We start from the raw sequence: 15,510 nt of genomic DNA, 5'->3' as shown, positions 1-15,510 counted from the left end.
ACTCTTAAGTAGGTAAGTAAACTCAACCGCAATACTTAGTTCTAAACGTGCTATTCCAATAAATGTAAGGCACAGACACATAAAATGGACACAAATATCGCAAAATGAAAAGAATACCAAGGTACATAGTTACCACTTTTGTAGGCAAGATTTTTTATCCTATATAAATAATAAAGGATAATATCTTTAAAATACCTCAGAAAGTTCTGGTAAACTTATACGAGTATGTTTAATTTAAATGAAGCTACATAAATGTGATAGGTACCTACAATCCAAAAATAATTCAATGAGCTAGAAGACATAAATTTGCCAGGCTTGGAGACAATAAATGTACCACAACAACACGCTTCTCTCCAAGTTTCTACTCCACTCCGCGTAGTGACTTCACTAGACATTTGTAATATATGTAAGCTAAGCGGTAATTGTAAATCGTGACGCGATGTATTTACTAAATGAGCGTGCAAATTCAAACGTCTGCCCCAATTTGTTCTCAATCCCGAGCGAGTCCCGGCCGCCTGGCACTCTGATCCTATATCAGCCAAGTCACTCCCACACTGACCTCCGTCCTTTTCTATCAAACTGTGTTTCCATGATGTACAAGCAAGATAGAGCAATGTATTCGCACGTTTTGTTTCTGGGTTCTTTATCGCGGCTACGATCCGTGTTCGGGTCCACCCGACCGTCAAATTCATTTGCATTTCATCCAGCCGTTATCTCATTACGATATGCTGATTTCTCCTCCACCTCATCAGTATCTCAGAAATAATTCATAAGACTTTGGGAAAACACCGCGTTCACAGTTTGACGCGCCGTCGATACATATTTATTTATGGAAATCTTTATTGGTATTTCTTTCTCTGTAGGCTGATAGGATTTACTTAAATTCTCATAAACAATATTGTTGAGTTTGTTATTGATTGATTATATGTATAGCAATGATGCGCTATGGGATAGTGCTTTGGTTGAGTGTCCCTGTCATCGAGTTCATTTGTCTTTGAATTTGTTGTAATAAATTATGCGTTTCATTTGAGGTTTTATTAATACTTACTATTTGATGTAACAGTTACTTAGGTGACTTACAAGTTGATACTAAAGACAAAAAGCGTTTTAACATTATTTTTAAACAAAATACAATCCAAACATGATTTAATCGTATTACAAAATCTCCAACATTGTCGCTGCAAAACTGCGTTGTTTAATTCGTGTAGTTAGTTTATGAAAGCATAATTATAATAGATAAACGAACTAATGAGGGCATTAGTGCAGCGTCCGGTGCAGCCTCGGCACGGTGCCCACAGCGTATTGGCTTGAAAATATTATAAATGTTCTCTTTATATTATTCGGTTATTGCACGCTTTTGTTAAACTTGCTACACATTTTTGCTTGCTTGGTTGTTAAACATTTTGGGAACTACAAGCAAATCTATAGTTTCATTACTCAGGTTGTTCTACGCCCTGACTATGAGGATATTCTTTTGTGAAAACAAGAATAGGAATTGCAACTAGAGCGTGAACAAAGATTTTGTACTAAAATTCTCTCTTCAGGTTTTTAAAGGCATTATCTAAATTGAATGTAGTTAAAGAATAGGTACTTTTCGAAAAAGAATCGTCATGTGCTTAAAACATAACATTTGTTGTTACACAAATAATTATATATACATATGTGATACGAATTAATAGATATATGCCCAGACAAATTAGGGATTAACCAACTGTTTGCATAGTAGTTATCAGTTGCAAATCGTTAAATTCAGTTTGTTGGTGTACAGTTCTCATACAAGATACAGCTGGGTGGTTCATCTCTGTGTTGTTTATTTAGGTATAGATACAAGAGACCATTAAATCCTAGATAAAGATATAGAAGCTATATAGCTTGGGGGCTGGATTGATTCCATAGAGAAACGGTTTTACGTTAGATCTCAACGGCCGGGCGGTTCGTTATTACCCGCTGCTATGATTACCCGTGAGTCGGCAACTAAGTAATGGCTATCGAGGCCCTTATATAATGGCGTATCATGCAATTATTATTTATTCGATGATTAGGTATGTAAAAACTCGTTTTTAGTGAAAACGTGATTTAGTAATTAAAGCTTGTTTTTTGTAAGGCCTCGGTGAAATTGAACTGGGATTTTTCAGTCAAACTCAAAACTAATTTTCGCAAAGTGCCTTGGTGAAAAATTGTTTTGTGATATAATTCAAACTTTATTTAAGTGAAAACTAGTTTTACAACATTCAATCCGTTGTTCCATCCGAAGACGACTACGTCATCCGAATTTCACTTAATAACAGTCAAACTTGGACCTAAAATAAATGAGCGGTCCGCACGCAAAAAGATGTGATGACGTGGGAGCATTCCATGAAATTGTCTACCGTTGTCCCGTACGAACGAGAATTTTCTGAAGATTTGCAGGTATAAGAGTTTTCTTTTCTATGACAAACGATCAAAATTATGCACAGAAAAAGAATCGCCTGCTTTAATGCCGAAAAAAATTCGTAACACAGGAAATAAAATGCGTCTGTACGGGATAGCCCGTGGAATGCTCCCGTTTGAATTAGCCATAATTTCTTAGGGGCGGGCTGTGGTTACGTAGGCATATAAAAAAATGAAAAATCTTTATTTTCAGGCAACTAGGAATGAGATCTAATAACTAAAACTAGAATTGGCCTGGGAGACCGAAATAGCACTATTACCTAAGTAATTTAATGTTTTTTCATATTTGAAGTGTTATTTTTAAGTATATGTATATTATGCTCCGATAACTGCTTTAGGATCTTAAAGCAAGCTGTAACCATCGCATACTTGCTTCCTGCATATTGAACCTGTACAAAATTTTTAGGCACGGTCATAATTCAATTGCAAGTTATAACTTTTATTTTTAATCGTTTTTGTTATTACTTTCTTAAATATAAACTTTTTAAGTACGAATAAGACAATAAATAACTTATATTCATAGATATATTTAGTTTATAACTTATTTATTGTCTTATTTTTAATTGCTATATTTTATATACACAAGTAACACTAGCAATCCCATTTGAATATAATAATAATTATAATGTTTATACATATATGAAAACAAGTATTTTATGATTTGGTTGAGATTTCCGAACAACACAATAAAGTATTTTCCAACGAGGTAGCAGTAGCATAATTAAAGCACGGCCCAAATTTCGAACAGTAAAATCAACTTCGAATTTTAACGCGACGCAAAAACTTATCGGGTGTGCGTCATTAAAAAATAATTAATTTTCGTCATCGACTGTCATTGCAAACTTTTATTAAAATATATTACAGACGGGATTTTCCCATCATAGCACTTTATTTCCATGGTGGTGGAAATATCTTAAAATATTTTATATCATCAGCGCTAGATCTGCTTGACTGTGAAAAATTAGTCCACAAATTTTTCGTACCCAATCGGATAAAATAATAAATACCAGAGATATTTAAGAGGTTTTGCAACTCGGTCGGCACTATAACTATAAAACTACACTAACTACACTATACTATACTATAAAAACGAGCTCTTATAGTCAAGTTTGACGTTCATTACAAACTACAAATATATGTATAATATTAATTTAATGAAATGTGTATAATAATTGTAATCAAATCACTTACTTGTGTAGCCCTCTTATTATATTGCCGTGCCCTTGCAGGGTGTCACATGTATACCTTTATGTTCCATTCCATCCATGTTTGTAATGTGATATGTGTGTGATATGCAATAAAGTATTCTATTCTATTCTACAACCAAAAAATGAGATGAGTAGGTACTGGATTACTGTAGGTAACACATGACAGACAATAATGAGTGTTCTTATGAGTGGAAAAGGCTGAATTTGGCCTATGTTAGTACGTATATGTATTATACATCTATGTTCAGCAATACGTCTCTTGGTTTGTTATTTTTTTAAATTCCTAAGTTTTCTTAATACACTGTAAATAAAAACACGTGTCGAGTATTGTTCTTTTGGTGGTGGTTTGTTATATTTATTTGGGTATTTATTCTTGCGATGGGAGGGTGGGAACATTTTTTGCATGGAAAAAATACGCAAGTAAGTATAACGGGTTAGCACTGATTTACTAGCACGTTATCTTTTCGCGGATTAGCAAAGTAATATTTTTGGTTTTAATTAATATGGATTTCCGCAAAGTAACGCCTGATTCTATTCACTATTTTAATACACTGTAAGCATATATCAGTCGTACGTAGATGTAAACATTTAAAATGTCTAAAACGTATTTATTTACCGTAACGTTTTTAATAAGTTATTTCCTTTTTATAAATCAAACAACAGCCCATTATGAAGATAATTAAAATCTATATTGCGAGTCCTCGGCGCCTCTTAAACAATAAATATTTTCTATTAAAGTCTAAAATGTTTTCCTCCCCGTGGTATATTATATACGTTCTAAAACAATGTATTAAGAGAACAAAAGACAGAAACTTTGTTGTTTCGTATAAACACATGTCGCACAAACGTCACAATCATTTGTGGCGTATTCCATAATATGTTTCAATTAAAATGAAACATGTCTGTGAGTTTCAGACAAATGACATTCAAATTGTTCAATTTGTTTAACACAAGAATATTTCGTCCCGTTTAAGTATTCCTTTCATAAGAGAAAATTTGTATTATACGATGAAAGATAATTTTCTTTTGACATGTGAGGCATACAGATGTGAGTTAACCGAATAAATATTTACTAGCAAAATAAGTTAAGTACATAACGTACGTAAACCTAAGATCGTTTTTTCTACCTAAAATGTTTTTACCTTAACTTTATAACAAAATCCATGAAACCCCACGCAATAACTTCTCTACTCTCGAGGCATGTATAGAGTACAGAGGACCTACCGCGAACCACGTTCGACGTGTTGCCTCCCTGTCACTCTTACGTACGGATTTACAAGTGTGATAGAGAGGCAACACGTCGAACGTGGTTCGCGGTAGGCCCTCAGGTCGGTTTAAGAGTGTTAAGACGAGATGTGAGCAGGCTAATTTGTATTACTTCCCTATTATACATATATGGTGAGCTTTATGTTATCGTGTAATCATTTAATTATGTCGCTTTATAGGGAGTTTGACTAGATCAACGTAGGTAACTATATGATTCTGGTTGTTCCCTGAAGCACTACCACCAGTTTTGACATTGACAGATACGCTCGCGTCTAAGTAACTTACTTTCTATGCATCTCGCTCGTACTCGCATATTAGTGCAAGCGAGATGTATAGAAAGTCATTTACGTAGACGCGAGCGTATCTGTCAATGTCAAAACTGGTTGTAGCCATACTGGTAGCTGGGCATGTAGGTTTATCTAACTTTATTAAGACAAGGGAAGCCTTGTTGTGCGTTAATTAGGTAAATTAATGGTGGGTAAAGGTATCAGTAGTAATACTTTAACTTAATAAACACAAACTTATTTTGTTGTTTTCAGATTTCATTTGAAATTAATTTGCTTTTCACATTTTATCAAAGACTTTATTTTATTACTGATCATGATATTCAATTACTTCCCTATATATCTTAGTGGCTGTAGACCTGCCAAATCCCCATAGCTTAGCCATTTGAATAAAAAAAAAACAAATACAGAAACTCAATCGGCAAAAAAAAAACTACTACAAAATTTCACAAGACTCGGTTGAGAAATGCGACCTGTAGAGGAAAACATTTTTGCCCAAACTGAAAAAATGGAGTCTTTCGCTTCGCTTGGTTAAAAAATAACCCATTATCCATTATTTATTAGCATCGGTAATACATATTCATAATTTATAATTAATTATTCATTGCACGCGTTTCATCGTTATCATTTTGTTCTGTAGTGATTATTTATAATAAGTAATAACACTAATAACCTACGGTTCGTTATTTACTGTATTCAATATTTTAATTTCTCATCTAATATCTTCAAAATCGATATTTACTTTTCTTTAATGGTCTCATTACGCGCTCGGTTTGTTTTAATGAAAGATGATTTAGATATAAATAAAGAAGAATGTTTTATATTTATTTTCGTATCTGTTGACTAAATATTTGTATATTTTAGACTATTTTAACGTTTACTTTGAAGACTCGATATATTTATTTGGGAACAAATGTGTAAACTTATTATGTTACTTTGATATTAAGTATCGGAATCACTAGGAACGTTGTGATTTTTTTTCCAACAATTTTTTTTAGCTTCATAGTTTCGCAAAAAATACTGTACGTATACGGTATTGTTAAGCAAGAAAACCTTTTGTCATAAATCAAAACGGTTTGTTGGTTAGCGACAGCTTTTAAAATCTTTAAGAATACTTTGGAGTATTACTTCAAGATTATTAAAGCTTCCCTCATATAGACCCCCTCAGCCTTACTTCTACCACCAATTTAAACTCCTTAAGGGAGTGTTCTACCATGTTACTTTTCCTACTACTTTTTACTCATCTCGATAATAACCCTCCGTCGTATAGTATGCTACTGTCAAACTTTGGTCGTTGTAATAAGGACTGTGATATTGACATGTTTAATTTGAATATAAAGATGCAACTGATCAGTGCTAAAACATACCAAGGGTTAACGATCACAATGAGTTACGCTTCATTGCACGCAAAAAAATATAATTATAATCATATTGTCCCAGGTGGCGTGGATCCGCGCCGACGACCAGACAATCCTGACGTTGCACACGCGGCTAGTCACTCACAGCTCGCGATACGCGGTCACTAACGACTCTCCGGGGTCCTGGCAGCTGCACATTCGACCTCTGAAGGTGGAAGACCGCGGCTGCTACATGTGTCAGATCAACACCAGTACAATGAAGAAGATGATCGGATGCGTCGATGTATTAGGTAAGTGGATGATACTTAATAACTTGTAATTAGGCAAATAATAAAACATCAATTGGAAATAGGTACTTCAGTATTAAATTTTTAAAATCATTTATTTACAAACAAGATATATACAGTGATATTACTAAAAGAAATTAATAACTAGCTTAAATCTAAATTAGGCCCTTGAGGCATTGTACCAAGGATGCTGGCGGCATTTCCTCGCTGTATATCAATGCTGATTCGTTGTGATGTGCGAGGTAGCCGCCAGCTCTTCGGTCGACGGTCGGTATTAAATAAAATAAATTAAGTAGTGACATATGGTTTACTCGCTTTCAATAAAAAAGGGTACCAAACCTAAAATGGCTAACTACCTAAGAAACTATCCAAAATTCTTTACACTACGTAGGCAGTTAAAATGGTATCAGTAAAACTATTCAAAAACCCAAAAAATGCCATTGAAAGTCGTCAAAAATGGCGGAATCCGCCGCACAAATAGAACAGTGCTGGAAAAACTGGCTCAATCCTCATGGACAAAGTGTGCCGCCGGTAAATCACCTCGAACATTCGATGCAGAACGAACGTGGACGTGAGAGGACGCCTATTACGGCACGTGACCATTCGGGTCTCGCCGCTCTGCCTTATGTTGTAAGGAAAAGAGTTAAAAGTATTGTGATACCCGTTCGAAACCTCGTTTTAGCTGTATGGCACTCTAGAGGGCAATGCAATTTAGTGTAGTTTAGTTTCGACGGTGTCAAATTTAGTTGATGTTATACGTTTTTCATTGGTCCCGGTGCGACAGGTTCATTGCAACGCACTATTCTAAATCAAATTACGTAGAGAGAAAATATGTATTTTTATTGCTAAGCTGTTTGTTACATAATCATTAACTCAAATCTCAAATTTATCGAAATCATTCAATGAATCTCATCTCAATTTCGTAACGCATACCAAAATAATTCCGTCTGCCACTCTAAACACTCCGGTTTGATCCCAAATCCAGACAGTAAACTCACTTTATTCGTTATAAAAGTCTTTACTGAGCCGTTACTCCATTTAAAAACCAAACGAATTGGCACATAAATCGTTTAGTAAAGACACCGGCTCCACCCAACCCACCACAAAGAGCTCATTAACACGTCAATGTGCGAGAATCGACCGCGCCGGCAATGTTAAGAAAATACCTTCTGAATAAAGGAGTCCGTCTAAAGAAAATATAGAAAGTAAATATAATCTACGCCCGAGAAAAAATTACAGAGAGATTGTTCACATGATTAAGTTGTCGAGAAATAGAATAGTGTTAGAAGTTGGTACAAGTTTAGTAGTATATTTCGCACGATATGTACTAGATTGGAATAACACAACAAGTAATATCGAGGACCAGCAAAATAATTAATAATTACCTATATTTAATTCAACGACAATGAACCTATAATTATAAAAAGGTATTAGAGAATGACATAGGTAGGTAGTAGGTAGGCACCAATTAACTTGTAATCAGACAGGTATCTGATTACTAGTGAATTGGTGCACATGATTTAGTAATAAACAACTATTTGTTTAACATCGGACATTATGCATGGGACTCTCGTAATCTATGTTAATATCATACGTAAGCAAATATTTGTACATAGGTATATTTAATAGGTACATATATACATATTTACATATTAGTTATAAGTACATATAACATAGTTTTGAGCAAGAAGACCGTAATTTTTTTTTTGTCAAATATTCATACGACAGGCTAAATAGTCCAGCCTATCTTCTAAGTATAGCCGCCGGGGTAAAAAAATGCGGGTCTTGTCAAGGGTAAAATGGGTAGTGTTGGACACGCGCTAGCCGTGTCCTTTAACACGCCGCCGCCGTACGTGGCATTTTTATCGAAAGCAATAGTGGCTCAAATGTAAATAGCGACCGTAGGGGACACAGGCATGTTTTACATTTTAGATATGAATATCTGGGAGACCGGGGTTTGCTCGGAAAACATGTAAAAACTCAAAAATGCGCGTTTTCCCAGATATAAGACCTAGCTAGATCGATTTATTGCCCCCGAAATTATTCTTGTTTATTTTGTAATTTGTAATTTATTTGCTAAAATCATGGTTAACACAGATGTTACATCAAAATATTAGTCCAGCACAATTCTGCCGACTTACGGCTTATTACTTTACATGTGATAATATTATATTTCTGTGAATTCATTTTATTTGTTACAATTAAAACTCGGTCTGAAGTTGAATCTATTATTCCTTAATATGCCTTTAAAATGTAGGCAGATACTTCATTGTTTTGTGCTATACTTAATTAAGTATACGTAATTACGCACCAAAAAGTACATAATAATTGTTAATAATGTAGGTTGAAAGGAAATGAAACGTATTATGTACATTAGAGTACCTTCTCAAATTACATTACTATAGTTTAACGAGTTTAAACTCAATCCAGATAAGTTGATTAGCCTTACTAGATAGATGTATAGTTGAATCATCGAGAGCGTGGAATTGCATATGTAGTAGTATTGTTTGTTTACAGGCATTCTATATTTGAATTTTCTATTTTCTTGTACTATCAGCATACAACCACTACAAATGCAATTCCATCTCCTCGATAATTCAACTATACAGTACGTAGTCTTATACGGAATGTAGTTACGTATACGTGGGTACTTATCTAGATTAGACTCAAGCATTAACTACACGATGCAGAAACTCATTTTGTTAGTAAAGTTTCCCTTTAAGATTTTTTTATTGTTTAAACTTATGCGTTACATGCACATGTACTGTTTGAAGAATAGGAAAATCTTAAAGGGACAATATACGTACTTATGCTAAGTAACAAATAAAGTCACAACTGATGTAGTCTTAGGGGCTATTCATAAATTACAGCATTTCAAATTAGGGGGGGGGGGTCTGGACATCGGATGACGGTAGCATGAAGTAGGAGGAAATGGGGTCATTTGAAGCATGATTTTTGGATGATTATAGGGGGGGGGGGGTCAAAAATCGTCAAAAATCGATGACGTAATTTATGGACAGCCCCTTAACAGCGTCAATCCTTAGCTTGATCAATTTATAAATTGTTCTGAACTTTATTTCTGAATATATCTATCTGAACTAAGAAATTCTTGTATATTTATTTATATATTTCGGGGATCTCGGAAACGGCTCTAAAAATTTCGATGAAATTTTCTATAGGTATGGGGGTTTTAGGGGGCGAAAAATCGATCTAGCTAAGGTCTTATCTCTGGGAAAACGCGGATTTTTGAATTTTTATATTTCGAAGCAAAGCTCGGTCTCCCATATATTATTTTTTATGTTAGTAAAGTTTCCCTTTAAGATTTTTGTATTGTTTAAACTTATGCGTTACATGCACATGTACTGTTTGAAGAATAGGAAAATCTTAAAGGGACAATATACTTATGCTAAGTAACAAATAAAGTCACAACTGATGTAGTCTTAACAGCGTCAATCCTTAGCTTGATCAATTAATAAATTGCTCTGAACTTTATTTCTAAATATATCTATCTAATCTAAGCAATTCTGTGTGATGGGCACCTTTGCGCCGGGGGTAGCGCGGGGAGAGACTTTCAGTAGTGTTTATATATTCCTTATTTTATTTTAGATATATTTAGGGTTGTTAGTTTTAATTTAGTATTATTCATAGATGTATTTAGTTCATAAGTTATTTATTTGTCCTTTTACGGTCTTTTACAATGAAATAAATTTACAAGCAATTCTTGTATATTTATTTATATATTTCGGGGATCTCGGAAACGGCTCTAACAATTTCGATGAAATTTTCTATAGGTATGGGGGTTTTAGGGGGCGAAAAATCGATCTAGGTCTTATCTCTGGGAAAACGCGGATTTTTGAATTTTTATATGTCGAAGCAAAGCTCGGTCTCCCAGATATTGATATTGATATGATACTTATTTTAAGTATCGTGACACTCACTCCTATTATATTTTGACACAATGTTGACAACGTACATGCTGTGTTATCGGGATTCGTTACGTACAATTCCACCTTAATGGATATCCAATATTGATTTCATTGACAAATAATATCCAGATATAGTTGTGTACTACAGGAGCAAGTAGGTACTAGTGGTGGTAGTATGATCATACAGCATTAATGTACACACAGCTGCAAAAATGCTTGTCCACTTTATGATTGGAAAACGCTAATTAAATAAGTATACACTATTGCAGCTCACTGTATTTATTTATTTATTTAATTATAATTGCTTACATGTATGTATAGGTCTTCAGGTCTTCAAGTAATCATCGTTTCAATACATGTTAGGTACCCATATCGGGTGTGGCAAAGACAGATGGTTATAAAAAAACGCAAGGTACATTTTATCAATAATTCCTATAAGTATTACATTTAAATTAGGTTTCCTACAAGACAAATGAATACAATTTTATTCATTTGTCTAGTAGGAACTCTTCTACTGCATTAGTAACATTTGTGTGTTAGAAACGACTTTAAATTTTTCATAAACGTATTTTCATTTTGTTTCTTTAATGTGAAGCGGTAGGTGGTATCGCATTTTGCTCCAAACTCCCTTCCGCAGTTAAGTAACAAACACGCAAATATACAAAATGTCACATTAATAATACATATTAGTGGTATTTTAGGTACTCAAAATACCGTATTGCGATCAATAAAACTTTGATATATTAGCGGTAGCACAATTTTTCCTCAGATAGGCACTTGGGCCGTGAGTTGGTAGAGCTATGGCACACTTTTCTCTCACATTGTTTTCCTTTCGGGAGAATTTCGCTATTTTCGACAGCTTTCAACGACGGAGTGACCTAGTATTTTCCTTTATTTCTTTTAAGAACGGAAACTTATTGTCACTGCAATAAATATAGCGGAAAAGAGGGTGACATTGGATAGTTAAGGAATAATCAGTGATTAATTATTATTAGTATTTTATGTGTCTGCTACATAATAAAAGGCAATAGAATACGAAAGTAATTAGATAACTTTAAAGTGATTAGATAAGGAGCTGATTAGATGATGAGAACCTTTATTTCCAAAATAGTGATAATATTTTCATTATAATAATGCAGTAATTACAGTGTCTTTATTTTTATTATGAATTAAAAAAATTACATCCAGGCACGATATTAAAATGTAAATACGAGCCATTAAAACGCTCCCGCTTATTACGTTTGAGGCTATTGTTTTTTTTTGCAAGCCTGATTTAAATATTGTAGATTGGTTCACCGCCCCAATAAATCATGAGATTTCCGAGCGTAATTTGTGATTAAATTATGAGTCACAGTCTTTCATTTAGGCGCCCAGCCAGGATTTAACTTGCAATAATATTTATTAAAGATCCGTATCACGAGATTTATGATGTCCCAGCACAGGGAAAAAATGAGGGTGTAACGTTGTAACGTTGCCGGTGAAAATTTATTCCCTTACCTCCGTACAAGGCTCTTGGTGCATAAATTATATTTCCACAGTCGGGGATCCCCATCCAACTTTTATGAAGTACGCAAATGTCTTATCCGTTTAGGGAATTAAAGGAACTTAACCACTTGCTTAAATACTTTATCACTTTAACATCCACGCTTCGCGTCAGGAGCTTATTTCGGTTAAATTTCAAAAGTTACTAAAGTAACAAATCTGCTTTGTTAGTTCAAGTAATGGTAAGCCAATTATGAAGTGCTACTGGTTCTTCCAGTCGACTGGTCAAACGTATGCGCTATGAATACGTATGAGGCGAACGGAATATTGTAATTATCACATTATGGACTCTGCTCATTGTCGGCAATGTGATTCAGGTAGTTCCCACTTCCCACTAAAACATGGTAAATACGCGCATTCATGTGAATCATTCCCATTTGCCTCCGCCTCATGTGTGGCGGTGATCACGTGCGGTGGAAGCAAATAGAAATACACCGATATAAGAATGATGACAGATGTAGTGCATAATTATTTTCCTTCGTATTTTCAAGGAAACGTACGAACGTATCTTGTTTCAGACGGTCTCGGTACTAAGGTTGACTGAAGTAGCATGACAAATGCGAACGTTTCCGAGAAAATACAAAGGAAAACAATAAGTACTGTCAACGCATGTGTAGGTACCTTTATTGAATAGATTTCAAGAAAATAAATATTTTGCGGAGTTTCAAAATGTATTATGTAACTGGTGACAGAAAGCTGGCGGCTACCTCGCACAACGTATCAGTATTGGCATACAGCGAGGAAATGCCACCAGCATCCTTGGTACAATGCCTCAAGGGCCTATTTTTTAGATTTAAGCTAGTTATTAATTTCTTCTAGTAATACCACTGTATATATCTTGTTTGTAAATAAATGACGTACCAAATGCATTAAGTATTAGCGAAATTTAATTCTCCTTCTCTAGTCCTTCAGGAAATTTTGTCGATTTGTAGACTGTTCTTGAGATATAAATAAACAGTAAGTTTGAATACCAGCTTGTTAGTATTTTTATTTGTCTAATCACACCGCAGTTTTATTACTTGCAAAATTTTTGTCCACACTTTAACGTGCTGACTTTCTTGTCATCGTCCGTTTTTTTCTTCAATAGTTCCACCAAACATCGTAGACGAAGGCACCAGTGGCGATCTGGTGGCGAGAGAGGGGGAAGACGTGAGCCTCTCCTGCATGGCCGAAGGTCGGCCTCACCCGCGCATACTGTGGCGAAGGGAAGACGGCACCAACATTCAGCTGAGGGATGAGACGGGGGAACTACATAAAGGTACAATAATATGAAATTCTGGGTATTTTTCATGTGAGCTCCATGGCTGAGTGTCTGTTTCAATCATGCATATTGCGACGATAGGACGGCACCAATCTCCAGATGAAGGTGTAACTCTTAGAAATACGCATCAGCAATTATTTATTTTATTAGTTTGTCGGTTCAATGGCAGCTATTCAAAAATGTAGCCTGTAGATACGTGGCAGTGGCATTCATTCGTTTGACCTAATCATTACGTACGTAGTCATTAAAATCTGTTAGTTTTTTTGGAGTATAACATCAGCTATTACTCTCTGGAGGACGCCTACTTGAAAGAGAATTTTCTGAAAGTGTAACGAAAGTTAGATTAATTTTTGGCTTAAGAGCGCTCTTACAAGAAAAGTCGAAATAATGCAAAATTGATGATACTAGTCGACGAAATTCAGGACTTTGCGCTCATTATTAGAAACAATGAGTACTTGTTCCAGTAAAAGCGTCTTCTTATCTTTATAAATATCGTTGTAAATATTAGAAAAAGGACTTATTAAATTAGTAATGATTTTTTTTCTGATGGTCGTTTCCGAAAAACCCCGTGAAGCACTGAATGGCGAGCTCTTATTTGGAAATGTTGAGAATTTTACTCTGCTAAACCTGGCTATTTTGTATTACTAATACCCTGTACTTTAGGCATATCAAACTATATTTTTCCTACATACCTTTGAGAAAGAGAAAATCAAAGTAAAACGAACTCGATTTTCTCTCCGAAACAAGTGTCAATTCCTACGAAAATCTACTTAATATCGAAGTCATTTTCATACTCAAGCAATCTGCAACGTTTGCTTATACTGTTGGTATACATTAGTGTTTACGAAATTCTACTATAATTTTTTGGCAATTTTTTGAAAACTACTCTATATTACCGATGACGCGCGCTGCGCCAGCTCAGTGCCGCGGCAGAGCTTGTAGAGGCAGGACGTGTGTCGGTCGGCTCCGCACATTTTCAACGGCGACGACGAGGTTTTTTATCATTGTGTGCGGCGGGCGCCGTGTAAAACGCTATACTGTGTGCGTGTAAACCGCAACGAGAGACTTTGATCCTAGCACCGTATAATTTATAATGGTACAGTTTAATAAACTACCGGACAGGATTAAAAATATTTGAAACGACCGTCAGGTTCAAATTCAAATTCTATATGTATTTATTTGACTCAAGATAGTACTCAGGGTCTGATGATGGAGCCGGAAGGTGGTCACCGGTACTAATCAACCATGCAACTAAACCACTTCGTGTTTAGGCTCGTTTTATTCATCTCAACAAGATCTTTGACACAAGATAGTACTCAGGGTCTGATGATGGAGCCGGAAGGTGGTCACCGGTACCAATCAACCATGCAACTAAACCACTTCGTGTTTGGGCTCGTTTGATTCGGCTCAACAAGATCTTTGACTTAAGATAGTACTCAGGGTCTGATGATGGAGCCGGAAGGTGGTCACCAGTACCAATCAACAATGCAACTAAACCACTTCGTGTTTAGGCTCGTTTTATTCGTCTCAACAAGATCTTTGACTTAAGATAGTACTCAGGGTCTGATGATGGAGCCGGAAGGTGGTCACCGGTACCAATCAACCATGCAACTAAACCACTTCGTGTTTGGGCTCGTTTGATTCGTCTCAACAAGATCTTTGGCACAAGATAATACTCAGGGTCTGATGATGGAGCCGGAAGGTTGTCACCGGTACCAATCAACCATGCAACTAAACCACTTCGTGTTTAGGCTCGTTTGATTCGTCTCAACAAGATCTTTGACACAAGATAGTACTCAGGGTCTGATGATGGAGCCGGCAGGTGGTCACCGGTACCAATCAACCATGCCACTAAACCACTTCGTGTTTAGGCTCGTTTTATTCGTTTCTATAAGATCTTTGACACAAGATAGTACTCAGGGTCTGATGTTGGAGCCGGAAGGTGGTC

At 35.5% G+C, this 15,510-nt stretch overlaps 1 protein-coding gene and 1 long non-coding RNA gene across 2 annotated transcripts in view; one reads left to right on the top strand and one right to left on the bottom strand.

Moving 5' to 3' along the window:
* LOC134798737 (uncharacterized) overlaps positions 1 to 15,510 on the bottom strand; it is a 432,480-nt gene that overhangs the window by 154,661 nt on the left and 262,309 nt on the right. The gene's annotated exons all lie outside the window — the stretch shown is intronic.
* The window catches only part of LOC134798703 (lachesin-like), a 101,552-nt gene that overhangs the window by 68,591 nt on the left and 17,451 nt on the right, over positions 1 to 15,510 (top strand). The window contains exons 4-5 of the mRNA XM_063771088.1: positions 6,629 to 6,836; positions 13,389 to 13,559. Of these exons, the coding sequence (XP_063627158.1) occupies positions 6,629 to 6,836; positions 13,389 to 13,559 (379 nt within the window). The remainder of the gene's footprint in view (positions 1 to 6,628; positions 6,837 to 13,388; positions 13,560 to 15,510) is intronic.

Source organism: Cydia splendana, chromosome 17, assembly GCF_910591565.1.
Source record: "Cydia splendana chromosome 17, ilCydSple1.2, whole genome shotgun sequence".
Taxonomy (NCBI): Eukaryota; Metazoa; Arthropoda; class Insecta; order Lepidoptera; family Tortricidae; genus Cydia; species Cydia splendana.
This window is presented reverse-complemented; position numbering and strand designations above follow the sequence as displayed.